General features: G+C 41.1%; 2 protein-coding genes across 2 annotated transcripts; both read left to right on the top strand.

Moving 5' to 3' along the window:
* The first annotated feature begins 1,468 nt into the window (after positions 1 to 1,468).
* On the top strand, positions 1,469 to 2,927 carry LOC125634976 (trace amine-associated receptor 1-like). The gene has a single exon (XM_048846295.2). It carries the CDS (start codon positions 1,469 to 1,471, stop codon positions 2,474 to 2,476), a length of 1,008 nt encoding a protein of 335 aa, XP_048702252.1. The 3' UTR covers positions 2,477 to 2,927.
* Positions 2,928 to 16,483: 13,556 nt separating this feature from the next.
* On the top strand, positions 16,484 to 17,413 carry LOC125634877 (trace amine-associated receptor 2-like). Its single transcript, XM_048846217.2, has one exon. The coding sequence runs from the start codon at positions 16,484 to 16,486 to the stop codon at positions 17,411 to 17,413; it is 930 nt and encodes a 309-aa protein (XP_048702174.2).
* The last annotated feature ends 395 nt before the right edge of the window (positions 17,414 to 17,808 follow it).

Here is a 17,808-nt window from a genome sequence, read left to right as displayed (position 1 = left end):
TCCACTTGATACCGGCTGCCAACTAGACATGGAGCCATTTAAGACTACTCGTTGAGCCCGACGATCTAGCCAGCTTTCTATGCACCTTATAGTCCATTCATCCAGCCCATACTTCTTTAACTTGCTGGCACGAATACTGTGGGACATAGGTGACATATACATACATATTAATGACCACTAGTTCATATTTACATCTGTTATTTTTTTCCTAACCTGTTGTTTGCATGTTCTTTGTGGTGTATCTGTTTCGTTTAAAGAGGATATAAACTTAGATAACCCCTCTGTACCAACTTGCTTTAACGCATCCTCACATGTCTATGTTAAAGGTCACAACCATATATGGACCTTATGCTTTAGCTGATCACCACATATCTAGATGAAAGATCCTGAACATATATATGCTAACTTTGCCTAAGCTCAACATACAGAATGTGGCCTGTAGGTCCCTTGCGTTACAGCCAAAAATACTCTAATATAAATCTATAAACCTATTATTATAAAACAAATAATCAAACCCATAAGAAAAGATACATAGGCAAGCAAGCAGGCTAGCCCTATAGGCTACACTGATCATAGCCAGAAGGAAAGAGAAGAGTCCTGGGAACTAGTGTCAGCATAGCAACCAACCAAAGCATCCAGGGATAGGTAGGCTGGGAGGGAGAACAGGACTGATGGACAGAGGGAGGATGTGACTGTAGGTAAGTGATATTTACTCAATGCAGATCTGAGAGTATTTGTTGCCAGATCAGAATCTTCCTTGACTTAGTGGAAAGTTCCTGTTCTCTCCAGATGTTACCATCTGTGTGTCTGGCCTGTCCACTTTGACGTCTATATCTTTGATTTATGTCTCCAAGAAGCTGCTGCCAAATGGGCTGCAGAATCTAAACCAAACAGTATTCAGGAGGAATGTGAGTATTCTACGACACTGACTCTTCTTTAAAAGAACTGTTGAAAGAAAGATACAACTTAAAACAAAAACAGTTTTAAAAAAAGAAAATCTGGAGGATATCTCCAGTCTCCTTACTGCTGCAGGGAGAGATCTATATCTGCTAAAATGTACATTTCCTGAGGCAGCTCTGTGGAGCTTCTGCTATTCATGATACGGGTAGCTGATGGATAAGGGGGGGCCAACAGGTGTGCTGTTGCATTAGCCGGGCCATGATTCATCCCAAGGAGAGTCTCAGTTCAGAAAAAATCTAATGATTAAACTGGTTTTGAAACAGAATTACACTTTTATCCCCTCCAAGACCTTAATGAATTAAATAAAATTAATTTTCTAAAAGTTCTGGTAGATTAATATGTTTATTATTTTCTTTTTTTCTCTCTGCAGTTACCTCAGCTGGATGAATACCCAGGAAAGCAATAAATAACTCTAAATGCATTTCAGCATTAGGGCAAAAGTTGCCTGTGCAACATCCAGTCGGCTGAGACTACAACGTACTTAAGTGGGTTTGAGATCTCAGGAAAGATGCAGTTTTGCTGTGAATCTGTAAATGGCTCCTGCATAAAAAGCAACTGGTCAAGCAATATCCGTATGTCCATGTATATCTTAATGGTGTGCATCATCCTGGCCACGTTGGCTGGAAATCTGACGGTTATCGTCTCAATAGCGCACTTCAAGCAGCTCCATACGCCTACAAATTTCTTGATCCTTTCCATGTCCACTGTTGACTTTTTGTTGGGGTGCTTCATCATGCCTTACAGCATGGTGAGGTCTGTGGAGAACTGCTGGTACTTTGGAGAACTCTTCTGCAAAATCCATACTAGCATAGACATTATGCTCAGCACAGCCTCCATTTTCCATCTTTCCTTCATTTCTATTGATCGCTACTGTGCTGTGTGTGACCCACTGAGATACAAATCTAAGATAAATACTTGCATCATAGTGGTCATGATCGTCATAAGTTGGACCGTCCCTGCCATTTTTGCCTTTGGGATGATCTTTCTGGAGCTAAACTTAAAAGGAGCAGAAGAGATTTTCTATAATCATATCCACTGTGTTGGCGGCTGCTTTGTCTTCTTTAGCGAAACTTCAGGTGTGGTGTCCTCCATGATTTCCTTCTACATCCCTGCATTTGTTATGTTGTGCATCTATGGGAAAATATATGCTATAGCCAAGAGGCAGGCAAGATCCATTAAAGATGCAGCTAGCCAAACACAAATCAGATTTGAGATGAAGCACCACATTTCACCAAGTAGAGAAAGGAAAGCTGCAAAGACATTAGGCATAGTGATGGGTGTTTTTCTCATATGCTGGTCTCCGTTTTTCTTCTGTACTGCCACCGACCCCTTTATGAATTACTCAACACCACCTATTCTTATTGATGCATTGATGTGGTTTGGTTACCTGAATTCTACATTTAACCCCTTAGTGTATGCATTTCTTTACATGTGGTTTCGCAGAGCACTAAAGCTGATTCTATTTGGCAAAGTTTTCCAAGAGGACTCTTCCAGGACTCAATTATTTTTAGAATAACATACTTAGAATTTTTGCACTCGCTACATTTAGCAATTGGCTGGAGATTGTGCTTACAAAAATAGCAGCTAAAAGAGAAGAAAATCAAGAGCTGTTTGTTTACCCACTTGTGAAGACTGGTTCAGGTAGCAAACTGTGGTACGTTAAACTTTGTCTCAGTACAGACTGGAACTTGCCCCAAATTAGGCTTAGCGCTTTGGTTATTATGATTAATGATTTATTTAGCACTTAGGATGTTCTGAGCTCTTTACAATACACACAAGTAAAGAGGAAGCTTGCAGTTTAAAAGAACGTTCAATCACTTTGTGCAGAGAAATCATGTAATTCTGATACACTAAGCACTGGGTTTTTTTGGAAGGCCTGTCTCACATTTTTATAAAGCAAACGCTCAACAGATTTCGTTGCTGAACTGAGGTTTGTGAAACATGCTGCCCTGTAAGGACAGCAACAAAGGGCTTTCCTTTTGGATTTCCACTGATGACCCAAAGATGAAAGACCATAGCTTTTATCATAAAGCTATTCTCCTTTCAGTATATATATATTAATATTTCTTAAGTGATAATTTTAAGATCCTAATGTTAAATGGTATCAAAACAGTACCAAAGGTAAGTGAACTTTAGCAAACAGAACTCAGAAGCAACATTGAACATCTAGGGGTTAGAATCTGAAAATCATTGCAAGTTGTATTACCCAGTGTCCTCTACTGGTTGCAAGCAGATGATACTATTATGTTACATAAAATGAACAATGTAAAAGGTGTAGAGACTACATGTTTTAGCTAAGAGGTATTGTTATTTTAACAAATGGCAACAAAAAATTGTTGATTAAGACATTTTTGTCCGCTTTTAAAATATGACACTGCTATGCTAAAATGAATATCATGCTACCAAACTGAAACAGAAATAATAGCTCAGGCCTGATCTTGCAAACACTGCAAGGAGTAATACTTACTACTGGACACAGTCATTACTGAGCAGTCAGTGCACCTAGACTCTACAGTAAGAGCTATACGCAGTAGTAAATGATTACAGTATCAAGTCCTGTACTCATATGGATAGGAAAAGTGTGTGCCATTTGTTGCATCTTGTCTCGTACTCCGTGTTTTGTACAACACCTAGGATAAGGAGAATGCAAGTTGCCTATTATTGTTTCATTGGAAAATTAAAATGACGCTACCTTTCACCAGACCAAACTATCAATACTCCCTGTTGTCTCTTTTATTCTATTATTGTTACGCTGACATTTTGTAAATCTGTATCCCCCAAAACTAACTAAAATAAACAATTACTGGATTATACTGCAGCTGGCCAAATGTGTTAGTGAAGGTTTTTATCTCCAATGATAGTATGAATATTTCATTGCTTTACATGCATTTATAAATTAAGAAAGTAACTAATAACAGATAAATTAACTGATAATTGAAGAGTAAAAAATCAACCCCCTTTTCTTCCTTACTCTATAGAGGAAACAACCCCCCCCCCTTTTTTTTTTTTGGTGCAGCTTACTTCCTTCTCCCTGATGGCTCAGATAAGATGGCTGTCACACTGGAGAGAGAGAGAGAGGCAGGGTGGGTCCTCCTTACTCCTGTCCACCCATTCTTACTCACCTGCACAGTAGGGATTGTAGGGAGCCCACAGCGAATGTCCTCCCCACCCCTGAGTTGCTATCTGAGATATAGATAGCCAGTGCAGGGAAGAAAGGGGCCTCATTATGTCATGATACTTCCCTGCATAAGTGCACAGCAAGGGTCATGATGTGGCCCTTGGGAAAAAAAACTGGAAACACTATGAAGCATTGTTCTTCAATGGAATCTTTTACAAAATATAGAGGGTTGAGGATGGTCTTCTGGTAACAGTTCCCTGAAAAACATCTACAGCCAATCACCAAGCAATGAACTCATCTGCTCGGAACTAGACCATAAGGCCACCACTATCTTAGCATCCTTCAAATCCTCCCTCAAGACCAACTTCTACCATGAAGCCCACAGGAAACTCAACCGACAAAGGCTAGGGATGTAGCCAGGAGAGACTTCTGATATTTATTTGGTTTATATGTTGATAAGTAGCTTATAATTGCTTTAGGAAATTATCTATTACACAGAAATGCGAATATTGAGATTGATGAGTGGTGTAAGCAAGAAAGACCATACAAGGAATGTGTGTGTATGTTAGAGCCATGCTCTAAGTAACACCCATAAATGAACAAATGAAGGATTGCAGGCTCAGATGGTTTGGTCACTGTGGCGTGACACTCCATATTCTTCATAGAAATATTGTTATGATTTGAATATGGCCTAACTAAGATACATTTTTATACAAGATGGGTCTTGTAAGATATCATTGGAAAGGTTATAATTTACTAAACGTGATTATCCAATCTGCATGCATGTATCATTTCTGTATCTGAAGATAGGAATATTGACTATGTAACACTTACAACTGTGTGTGTACTTGGGAGAAAGCTCACCAGGTAATAAGCAATCATCCTGAAAATACATGAAGAGACAAAGGAACTAACCTGAGGGGAAAGGCAGGGGTGAGTCCAGATTGAGATAGGGGTCCAGTGTGTAAGAAGAGATGACTGGAACTTTAAGCTACAGAAACTCTGCAACTTGAAACCAGTCTCTTTAAGAACTTAAGCTTAGTATGCATGTTTTGTTTTATTTGCTTAGTAATCTGCTTTGTTCTGTTTGCTATCCCTTATAATCACTTAAGATTTACCTTTTATAGTTAATAAACTTATTTCTTGTTTATAATATAACCCAGTTTGTGCCATTTATAACCGGTGGGGGGGAGGGGAGAAGTTGAGCATATCTCTCTTCACATTGAGGGAGAGGGTGAATTTTTATGAGCTTGCGCTGTGCAGATCTTTCTATACAGCGCAAGACAATATTATCTTGGGTGTATTTTCCAGAGGGAAGCTGCACTTAAGTACTGGGCAATTTCCTAGCTGAACCTTCCCATAGAGAATTGTTTGCAGACTCTGTTTGATTCTATAGCTGGTGCTCCCTACCTGTGTGTGTGCTGCCAGAGGCTGGAGAGTCTGATTCAGTAAAACAGGGAGAGGGAGCCCAGGCTAGTGGAGCAGGTGGGCTCAGTGAAATCCCAGTGCATCGGGTGGCATCCCAGAAGGGGGGTCCAACCTGTCACAGTCACCTAAAGCATAGTCCTGGCATCTATCTGGGTAAGAAAGTCCAGGAGATCAGGAACTGAATGGAAAAGACAGAGAGGCTGGCCCAAGAAGGACTGGTGGGATGTCATAAAGGAAGACAGGTTGTTAGCATGTGTTGTGATGGAGGATATGGGATGGAACCAATTTCAAGGGAGAGGATTCATAGGGTATGTCTACACTATGAAATTAGGTCTAATTTATAGAAGTCTTTTTTTTAGAAATCGGTTTTATATATTGGAGTGTGTGTGTCCCCACAGAAAATGCTCTAAGTGCATTAAGTGCATTAACTCGGCAGAGCGCTTCCACAGTACCAAGGCTAGAGTCGACTTCTGGAGTGTTGCACTGTGGGTAGCTATCCCACAGTTCCCGCAGTCTCCGCTGCCCATTGGAATTCTGGGTTGAGAGCCCAATGCCTGATGGGGCTAAAACATTGTCACGGGTGGGTCTGGGTACATATCGTCAGGCCCCCATTCCCTCCCTCCCTCCGTGAAAGCAAGGGCAGAAAATCGTTTCGCACCTTTTTTCCTGAGTTACCTGTGCAGACACCATACCACGGCAAGCATGGAGCCCGCTCAGCTCACTGTCACCGTATGTCTCCTGGGTGCTGGCAGACGCGGTACTGCATTGCTACACAGCAGCAGCAACCCATTGCCTTGTGGCAGCAGAGGGTGCAATAGGACTGGTTGCCATCATCGTCATATCCAAGATGCTCCTGGTCGCCTGTGTGAGGTCGATCAGGAGCGCCTGGGCAGACATGGGCGCAGGGACTAAATTTGGAGTGACTTGATCAAGTCATTCTCTTTAGTCCTGCAGTCAGTCCTATTGAACCATCTTATGGTGAGCAGGCAGGTGATACGGATTGCTAGCAGTCCTATTGCATCATCTTCTGCCGGGCAGGCAAGAGATGAGGATGGCTAGCAGTTCTATTGTACCATCTTCTGCCGAGCAGCCATGAGATGTGGATGGCATGCAGTCCTTCTGCACCGTCTGCTGACAGCCAAAGATGTAAAAGATAGATGGAGTGGATCAAAACAAGAAATAGACCAGATTTGTTCTGTATTCATTTGCTTCCCCCCCTCCTCCCCCGTCTAGGGGACTTATTCCTCTAGGTCACACTGCAGTCACTCACAGAGAAGGTGCAGCGAGGTAAATCTAGCCATGTATCAATCAGAGGCCAGACTAACCTCCTTGTTCCAATAAGAACAATAACTTAGGTGCACCATTTCTTATTGGAACCCTCCGTGAAGTCCAGCCTGAAATACTCCTTGATGTAAAGCCACCCCCTTTGTTGATTTTAGCTCCCTGTAAGCCAACCCTGTAAGCCATGTCGTCAGTTGCCCCTCCCTGCATCAGAGCAACGGCAAACAATCGTGCATCTGAGTTGAGAGTGCTGTCCAGAGCAGTCACAATGGAGCACTCTGGGATAGCTCCCGGAGGCCAATACCGTCGAATTGTGTCCACAGTACTCCAAATTCAACCCGGCAAGGCCGATTTAAGCGCTAATCCACTTGTCAGGGGTGGAGTAAAGAAATCGATTTTAAGAGCCCTTTAAGTCGAAATAAAGGGCTTCATCGTGTAGACAGGTGCAGGTTTACATCAATTTAACGCTGCTAAATTTGACCTAAAGTCCTAGTATAGACCAGGGTATAGAGTGGATCCCAGTTGAGGGGGGAGGGATAGCTCAGTGGTTTGAGCATTGGCCTGCTAAACCTAGGTTTGTGAGTTCAATCCTTGACAGGGCCATTGAGGGATCTGGGGCAAAAATTGGGGATTGGCCCTGCTTTGAGCAGGGGGTTGGACTAGACAACCTCCTGAGGTCCCTTCCAACCCTGATGTTTTATGATGAAGAAAGAATTTGGTTTAAATATTAATAGCTGACTACAAATCATCTTGCTGAGCTCATAGCTGGCATATGTAAATCCATGCTCTTATTGTTTCCCTGATTCTCCTACCCTCATCCCTTTTTAGTATTACATCCACTGTTTCATCATGTCTTTTATTCAATGTTTTGTCCAGCACCCAGCATAATGAGTCCCTGAGCCTGACTAATGTCGTGCATTGGGTGCTACTGTAGTACAGATAAAAGTAACCATAAGGATTGACAGCTGTATGCGTCCATACTTTTATAACCATTTGATGTGTATTGTAAGTTCTTCATGGCAGGGACTCTGTATTAGTCTGATTTTAGGAGGCATCATGCACATCTAATTGAACTATCTAAGGAATATATAATATTATTATTTAGGTTACACTGGGGAAAAGGTAACTATGCCTCTCCCTGAAATGTTGAATGTTGTTGGGGTTATGATTACTGGGTGGCATAACATACTATATCAGGAGGTAAGATGGTTTAGTAATGGCATATACAAAACCAGAACTGCACAAGTTCATAGGATTAATTCCCAGGTGGCCCACTTGCCAGGCTAAATTGCTGGGAGCCACTATCCTGATTGTTTCCAGACAGGCTGGCGGATAGCTGAGTAATGTTCTCAGCTGGTGCCAGTGCTGTGTACCTACTCCTTTCTTCCCTGCACACCTGACCGCTGTACATACTTTTCAGATTGGGTTGTGTAGGTTTGGTTGGGTTTTGGGACATCTGCTCACCTGCTGGGTTCTGAACTCTCAAGAAGCCTTATTAAACTTTACAAAACCTCCCATTGCAATGAATAAAGCTGAATGTAGCTCTCTGGCTTCATTTGATTTTAAGGGTTCTAATAAGCCTCAACTCAAAGGCTTTCAAACCACCTGACCAGAAGCCAACACAAATGTTAATTGAAGCCCATACAATACTGGATTGCAATAAAAGCAAATGAGGTTAAAAGGGTTCATTAATTTCATTCACTATCAAATGTTTCTTTTCTGAAGAGCCTGATTTTTGCACCCTCTGAAGTCAACAAGTTTTGCCACTGACTTCAGTGGGACCCATTACTACAGTCCTAATAGCGCTTCTCAACCAGACTTCCACTTGCCCATGTCACTGCTGTTTTGGGCCTCTTTCCAGCAGAGAATTTTTACACGTCCTTCTCCAGGAAGTACTTGCAGTAGGCAGCACTAGCATTAAGTTAGGGAGTGAGGGTGTCTGTAAGTTTCACATAAACTGTGGGAAGGTTGGAGCAATGGTGGGAGGCCAAAGGATATGCTTTTAAGGCCAATTGTCTGGGGCCAGCACTAAGCATGTGCTCTAGGGATTAGCTGCTGACACACAGGACGCTCACATTGAAGCTTGAGGATTGGGCAATTTATTTATTCAAGGAGGTGAAAATATAACCCATTATTGGAGTTTTAGCTGAATATCCCCAATTGTGTTTTTACAGGGTGGGAGTGGAACAGTGGAGAGAGAGAAGTGGTGCATGATTCTGGCTTCCTCAAAGCACTGAGGCCAGTCCTGGAGCATCTCCATGGGGTAGCACATGCAACCAAAACAAAAGAACCACCCTATTAGTTTGTTGTACCAAATCATCACAAGCTGTGAATCTAACATCTCAGATAGTGTTAATGTGATAGTAACAGCATTAACGTCCAGCCGCGCCTGTGACGGAGCAATACCCCTCATACCAACTAGTCCAGCCACAGAGCAGTAGCTGCAACCGTAGCAGCTGGCCCTGGTAACAGCTACAGCAGTTTGTGAATGTTATTTCTCTGCAGAAGTCACTAGTAGAGGCCTTCACAAAAAAAACTACTAGCAAATTGGAATATGGGCCTCACCAAACTAAGAAGGCAGATTTTCTTGCTCTTAATAATTTATGGCTATAACACAAACTGTTTTTGCGCATGGCGCAATTGAGAAAAAGTTTCAGAAATAACTTCTTTCTCTTGTGTCTGATTAGCTAAACTTTATAGTTTCCCAAAGTGCCTTGTTCCCTTCTGTTTACAGACTCTGTGGTCCCTGGAGGTACAGCTACTTTAATGAAGTCTTGAACTATTTACTTTCATTAGCCCTAATCACTGCCAGTTATTACTCGTGATGACGAAAGTGTACAAAAGAGGTGTGTTAATGAGGCCCTGTGGTCTCTATTTGAACCCAACAATTTGGCAAATTGGAAGTGAGAAAAATGCTTTGTGCTTTTGTCAGATTGGATTATAAATTATGCTCAACAGAGCAGAATGTAAGCAAGTGCACCTTCAAAGTGTCATCCTGTAAATAAAGTGCTAAGGGCATTGTTAAATTTGTTATCCACACATCTAGTTACTGACCCTATTAAACACTTCCCAGATGACTGCTTTTTTCAAAACAAATGTGTCTCTAATGGCTGAGATCATGTTTTAACTTTTATGAAAACTTCTTTTAGCAATTATTCCGGGCTTGACATTAAGAAAGCATTTTCTCTTGTTAAATATGTGTATGTTCGTTTTGTGTGTTAACGTACAACTGCCTCCATTTCATAGGTGTTGGAATAAGGGTGCGGGGGGGGGTGTGCTGCTGCACACCCTGGCTTGAAGTGGATTCCATTATACACAGGGTTTACAGTTTGGTTCAATGGCTCTCAGCACCCTCACTATAAAAATTGTTCCAGCACCCCTGCTCCATTTTGCTGCTAAAAATGTCAAAGGCAAAGGTCCCATTAACCCAAAGTCTATTGCTAAGCAGCAGTTCTGCAGAAAAGGATGTGGAGATTACAGTGGACGAGAAGCTGGATATGAGTCAGCAGTGTGCCCTTGTTGCCAAGAAGGCCAACGGCATATTGGGCTGTATTAGTAGGATCATTGCCAGCAGATCAAGGGAAGTGATTATTCCCCTCTATTCGGCACTGGTGAGGCCACACCTGGAGTACTGCGTCCAGTTTTGGTCCCCTCACTACAGAAGCGATGTGGACAAATTGGAAAGAGTCCAGCGGAGGGCAACAAAAATTATTAGGGGGCTGGGGCACATGACTTACGAGGAGAGGCTGAGGGAACTGGGGTTATTTAGTCTACAGAAGAGAAGAGTGAGGGGAGATTTGATAGCAGCCTTCAGCTACCTGAAGGGGGGTTCCAAAGAAGATGGAGCTAGGCTGTTCTCAGTGGTGGCAGATGACAGAACAAGCAGTGGTCTCAAGTTGCAGTGGGGGAGGTCTAGGTTGGATATTAGGAAACACTATTTCACTAAGAGGGTGGTGGAATGGGTTACCTAGGGAGGTGGTGGAATCTCCATCCTTAGAGGTTTTTAAGGCCTGACTTGACAAAGCCCTGGCTGGGATGATTTAGTTGGTGTTGGTCCTGCTTGGAGCAGGGGATTGGACTAGATGGACTAGATGACCTCCTGAGGTCTCTTCCAACCCTAATATTCTATGATTCTATAATTTCAATGTTGTGCCTTATTCATTTCCAGAACCCAGAGACAGAATTAAAGGCCAACACAGGAGTATTTAAAACAGTTACGTTAAAAAACAAGCACACAACAGTACCAGTGCAACATTATGACTGACATATTAAGCTGTTCAGCAGTACATCAAGATCAAGCAGAGAAGGCTAGAAGAAGAACAGGAGTCCTGTTCCTGCCCAAGAGGCATGGCTGGAATGCACAGCAATGTTAGGTGTATCGGTGGGAATTGCCGGAATGGCAGAATCCGGTCTGGTCTGAACCAATTCTCCCTGACTCTGGACCAGCCCTCCCCAATCAGAACAGCAGATCTGAACAGAGATGCTTCTCCCCGTCATGGGGCGAATCGAAATCCTGGACCTCGACACACTGAACGCAAGCGCTAGAAATCCAGATCCGAGCCCAGCCTTCTCCAAGCTGGTGAACTTGTGGATTGACTTAGCTGGAGACTGCTGTGTATTAGACTATGAACTTGGATCCAAATACAGCTCCCAGGTGTAGACCTAGGGAGGATGGGTTTGGGCCAATCTCTGGTTAATAGTGAAACTGGGGGAAATCTTACTATAAGAACATGGTGATTTCATAAGCCTCAAATGATTGCTTTTCCATGGAACCAAGCGCCTTCTCTGTTAGGCCAGGACCTGCTCCTGGATTACCTCACATAGCTTCAGACACATCCCCAGCCTCTATAGCAAGAGGAAATGGAATCATAGAGTCATAGGACTGGAAGGGACCTCAAGAGGTCATCTAATCCAGTCCCCTGCACTCAGTATTATCTAGACCATCCTTGACAGGTGTTTGTCTAACCTGCACTCAAAAATCTCCAATGGTGGAGATTCCACAACCTCCCTAGGAAATTTATTCCAGGGCTTAACCACCCTGACAGTTAAGAAGTTTTTCCTAATGGCCAACCTAAACTACCCTTGCTGCAATTTAAGCCCATTGCTTCTTGTCCTATCCTCAGAGGTTAAGGAGAACAATTTTTCTGCCTCCTCCTTGTAACAATAAACTTCTTTTATGTACTGGAAAACTGTTATCATGTCCCCTCTCAGTTGTCTCTTCTCCAGACTAAACAAACCCAATTTTTTCAATCTTCCCTCATAGGTCATGTTTCAGAGTAGCAGCCGTGTTAGTCTGTATCCTCAAAAAGAAAAGGAGGACTTGTGGCACCTTAGAGACTAACCAATTTATTTGAGCATAAGCTTTTGTGAGCTACAGCCCACTTCATTGGATGCATGCAGTGGAAAATACAATGGGGAGATTTTATATACACAGAGAACGTGAAACAATGGGTGTTATCATACACACTGTAACAAGAGTGATCACTTAAGGTGAGCTATTACCAGCAGGAGAGGAAAAAAACCCACCTTTTGTAATGATAATCAAGGTGGGCCATTTCCAGCAGTTGACAAGAATGTGAGAGGAACGGGGTGGGGGGGGGTGTGTGGAATAAACACGGGGAAATAGTTTTACTATTGTTTGATAGTAATAGTATTTACTATAAAAGGTCAGGGAGGTGTCATTTGAGTTGTAAAAAGCTACAGAATCATAATTTCAGTGGTATCATCCTTTGCATCCTGGCTCTCAGCTCCAGGTCCTCTGGTTTGTGGAAATTGTGCTGATACAGTGTCCTTTCTCCAGGGAGCATAATGATATCCACCATGATAAACCTAGAACAATTAAGTAGATACATATTTGAGAAAATATATATTTCAAAATCAGCATGTTTTAAATGATAATTTAACACAGGCATGTCAAACATGCAGCCCTCACAGTGTTAAAGTGTGGCCCTCGACTGACAGCACTGCGTCATCAGTTAATGCACAGAACATGATACCTGATGAATTTTTTTAATGTTACAGATTACTATAAACTGAAGGAGTGCTTCAAATTGTTTTGTCATCATCAGCAAAAAAGAAGCAGTTCAGTGATATTGATTATCAGGTTTGTTTATTTTGCCAAAATAGTTACAATGAGCACCGGTTAAGAGGTCATCATTCAGCCAAAAATTGCTGGAATCCATCAGCAAACGGTATCCACAGTTACATAATGTACATTTCATAACATAAATACAATCCCAAAGTAATTTATTACAAAATCCTTATTTTTACTCTGGTGTTGATCATTTTTAGCTACCAATGGGGGAGTTATAGTGTACCAAGCTAGTGAGTAACTGAAGCTTTGGAGAATACCACTGTGGAGAAGCTGATTAAACACAATGCTCTGTGGCATCTTCTACGCTATAAGAATTGCACCAATAACCTGAATTTGGCAAGGCTGGAGAAGAAGCACATTAAGCATCAGGAAAAATTTGAAGCTGCCAGAGAACCTGACAACCCCAGAATGCCATAAAATTTCGAATGAAACATTAAGCATGACTGGTATGACTTCCACAGAAATAACCAAGCATTATCTAGACAAATTAGGTGCTGTTAAATGCCAAGATGGGGCAATTTTAAAGCTACAGCTTACTCACACTGGCAACCCATTTGCATAGGATTAATATCATGAAAAAAGAAGCCTTCAGTGATGAGATAGCTAAAGATGTAAGTCAAATGGATACTTTCGGTCTTGACTTATATGAAACCTTCAAAACCCAAGAATTATCCAAGGATCCATCAGTCTATGGGCTCCAATCAAGAAGAATAGAATAAGGCTGTGCTCAAATACAAAAAAGAAAATAAGGATGAAGGTTGCAGGTACTGTTACAGACCTAATCACAGAAAGATTATTGTTTGCTCATCTTCTGGTCCTGACCAGCTCTCAGCATGAAGTTGATCTATATGTCACCTTGGGAAAATGTGAGTTCTCCGTGGTACCATGACTGATGTTCAAATTTGATGGAACAATGTATACGTGCCAGGCAAAAAGCAAACTAATGCACAGTCTTCCTAAGCCAGCACCTACTGAAAAAGTAGCCAGTACCTTATGCCTGCAAAGGCCCTTCATTGTATCAGTCATAGATGCTAAGGTTGAGGGACAAACTCTTAACAAACCAGAAACTCTTAACACTTGCCGAGATTTGGCTGGACATTTCATTATGAGGCTACAGGAAAAATACTGGACCTATGACAAATGTTTGACATGTATGCAGAGGAATCAAGTAAAAATATAATGGGATACAGGGTGGGAAAAGTGAGAGGATTTACATCTTATTCAAATTGTCAAGAAGGTAATTTTGTCAGATTTGTTATGTTCCTGTAGGACTGGTAATTACTCAAATATCCAAAAGAAACAAAGTATTATCCACTACAATAGGAAGAGATTGTGCCATCTACACCTGACACCTCAGCTTTTCATCTATCTCCTTTCTAGAAGGAGAGAAGGGAGCCCCTTCCATGCTGACTTTCATCCATTCCAAATCACCAAAACTGCTCTCACAGGTGAGTGCGTCAGTGCAGATGAGGCAGGCACAGATATTGATCCTGTTATGGAGGACAGAACAATCCCTTCAGGGGACCTGGCTTCATGTACCTCTTGTAGCAGCAACCCCCCTAATGATCCTTTTGGCTTAAATTCTCTTGAGACCTGACTGTAATGTCATAAAATGCTCGGTAATATGCATTTCCTGCTTATTCTGGGCAAAGACATCAACGGGAGCTACCCTTCAAATTCCACATTAATATTTCACATAAGCTGGACAATAATAGAAGAATAAACCTTCAAGAATGTATTGATGATGTTACCTAGCTTGATGGAGGTAGGGGCAGAGTAAAGAAGCATGAATCTATAGTATTTATTTTAAATCTTGCATTGCTTGTATGTTTATCTTTTCTTACTTTTAAGACAATATCTGTGGGGATAGAAGCAATGGGGCTGAGCTGTTCCCCACATCACATGTTTCTTTACATATAGGCTGACTTGGCATAGATATGGTATCTCTCTCTGCTTCTATTTTTTATATAATATAGGATGATCTCTAGCAGAGTATGCAGAAGGGGAGAAAGTGGTGAGGCTGTGTTTTCACAAAAAAAACTAAGGACTTGATCCATCTCTTGTTGAAATCAATGGGAGTTTTTCATTCACTTCCATGGAAATGGGATCAGACCCTAACAGAGAGAAGAAAATAGAAAATAGCTGTCTCTTGCTGCATAAGCAAGAATCTGCAGTGCAGAAAATAACATGCCGTGTTTTTAGAAAAAAGGATTTATATAATATTAAAATAATAACCCTTTGCAGATGATGGACAGATACTGTATTTACATCCTCCTCAGCATTCATTTGGTTGACAGCCTTCAGATTTCTTCAGGGATAAAAGTGAAAGCTTACAAATAGTTCAAATAAGAGAGAATACAAACTTTATTGTTAGCTTGTTATATACATTTTGTTCAAAGTAATGTTCTGAAATGGCTAATACACAGGGTTTGATTCACCTCTCACTTATACTGGTGTAAATGAAGAGTAACTCCATTTCAATCAGTAGAGTTACAACAGTGTAAAACTGGTGTATGTGAGAAGAAAATAAAGATATGGCTATTTGTTGTCATATGCTTTCTCGCTTTTACAACCAATTTTAGTTACAAATGTTCATGATGGGTACTTTATCCTCCATAGCATGTGAGCTTAGCATCAGCAGGAATGGCTGAAAGGCAGAGAGTGGAGTTTTGAATTTGTGACACTTGTAAGATCAGTGTTTGTGGAGTGTAACTCATTACCTGACTTCTCAAAGGTCTCCAGGGAAGTGTGAGCTGGGCACAAAACTCCCCTTACCGAACAGGCTTGCTCTGAACTAGTCAATTTGTTAAAAATAGCAGCTCTCAAACTGTGATTTGTGGGAAAGCAGTGGTCAGTTCCATGCAGTAGGAGGCTAGGAGAAGAAATAGTCCATGTGGGAGAATTCGTCTTACAAAGTGGCCCATAGAATGAAAAAATTGGAGGCCGAGCTAAGTAGAAGTTAAAATTACAGACCAACACAAAAAACAACCCCCCACACACATTATAACTCTAATTCTTTGCTTCCCCACTTCCCTTTTGAATGTTTGGCATTAATTAAAAGAGCTGATTTTGACATCTGTAGAAAATAAATAGCTTTTTAAAATGTGGAACTTAAGTAATAGATTGCACAAAAGAAAAGTGATACTAATAGTCTAATTAATGAGGTGAAAAAAGTATGTACTTTTAACATTTTTATTTAAAAACATTTTTGTAAATGATATTTATCATCATTTTCAGTGTCAACCCATGTAAATTACTTCAGCATCTATCAGAGAAATGATGGATAAAAACCTGGCCCCACTGAAATCAATAAGAGTTTTGTCTTTGGCTTCAGTGGGACCAGGATTTCACCTGATAACTTTAAACAGTGTTTACTGGTTACTTCCAATTAACTTTATATTGTATTCTATGTTAGGAGCTGTAGTCCATTGGAAATGCCTGAACATTAAAACTGCACGTAAAAATATTGTCTATCTTAATAAGAAAATATCTGATAAAGGATTATGGCTTTTCCTAATATCTCCAAGGACCTGATTGATTGCTCTGAATTTGGAAATGGATCTTGTCCTGAAATGTTCAGATCATCAGGCGTTCGAGGTGCAATGTATTTGTCCATGACTGGAGCCATCTTCATCACCATCTTCGGGAATCTAGCCATAATCATCTCAATCTCCTATTTCAAACAGCTTCACTCTCCAACCAACTTCTTGATTCTGTCCATGGCTATTACAGACTTTCTTCTGGGATTCACCATTATGCCCTACAGCATGGTCAGATCTGTGGAGAACTGCTGGTACTTTGGGATCACTTTCTGCAAAGTCCACTATAGTTTTGATCTGATGCTCTGTGTAACTTCTATCTTCCATCTTTGTTCCATTGCTGTTGATCGCTTTTATGCTATCTGTTACCCACTGCATTATTCTAGCAAAATAACCATCTCTGTGATAAAGCGAATGCTAGCAGTTTGTTGGTCAGTACCAGCTGCTTTTGCTTTCGGAGTGGTTTTCTCAGAAGCATATGCTTCTGGAATAGAGGGCTATCAGATTTTAGTTACATGCTCTAGTTCTTGTCCAGTTATGTTTAATAAATTATGGGGAACAGTTTTGTTCACAGTTGGCTTCTTTACTCCTGGCTGTGTTATGATAGGAATTTATGTCAAAATTTTTTTAGTATCCAAAAAGCATGCACGTGTTATGAGCAGCATGCCTGAAAATGCAAATCGTGAAAAGTCAAATCAACTTTCCAAGAATAAAGACAGGAAGGCGGCTAAGACACTAAGTATAGTCATGGGGGTGTTCCTAATATGCTGGTTTCCATGTTTCTTCACAATTTTAATTGACCCATTTTTAAATTTCTCTACTCCTGCAATGTTGTTCGATGCCTTAACGTGGTGTGGCTATTTTAACTCTACCTGTAATCCATTAATATATGGTTTTTTCTACCCATGGTTTCGAAAAGCACTGAGATACTTATTAGGTAAAATATTCCAGACACACTTCTGTACAGCTAGTCTGTTTCCTGAAAATCAATAATGTGTCTGGTTATAACAAATAAATCTAGTGGTGATTTTCAGTTAAAAAAGGGGGCATAGTTTGGTTGAATATTATAGTGTAAAATTAAAGATGTCTTATTTATCTGTCATAATTATTATTGCAGAATGCTATCATCTAATAGTTTTCACTGATTATCTCCCAACAATATGCAGTGGCAATACAGAGTGAATGATTATGTTTAAGTAAGCACTCAGTAGAAAATGTCAGTACATGTCTCTCATAATTCAGTAATATATATACTGTGACAAAGTTCCTCCTCTGCCTTGGTGGGTCCTATGCTTATTGACGGATTTGCTCACCTCGGAGATTCACGGCAGCCCTCAGTTTGGCCACTTTTGCTAGTGGCTCAGACCTGCCATTAACTCAGCTAACCT

This window comes from Caretta caretta, chromosome 3 (genome assembly GCF_965140235.1).
Source record: "Caretta caretta isolate rCarCar2 chromosome 3, rCarCar1.hap1, whole genome shotgun sequence".
NCBI classification, from domain to species: Eukaryota; Metazoa; Chordata; order Testudines; family Cheloniidae; genus Caretta; species Caretta caretta.
This window is presented reverse-complemented; position numbering and strand designations above follow the sequence as displayed.

Coding starts and splice junctions, on each gene's coding strand:
- LOC125634877 (XM_048846217.2), top strand. CDS start 16,484: ATGTATTTGTCCATGACTGGAGCCATCTTCATCACCATCTTCGGGAAT.
- LOC125634976 (XM_048846295.2), top strand. CDS start 1,469: ATGCAGTTTTGCTGTGAATCTGTAAATGGCTCCTGCATAAAAAGCAAC.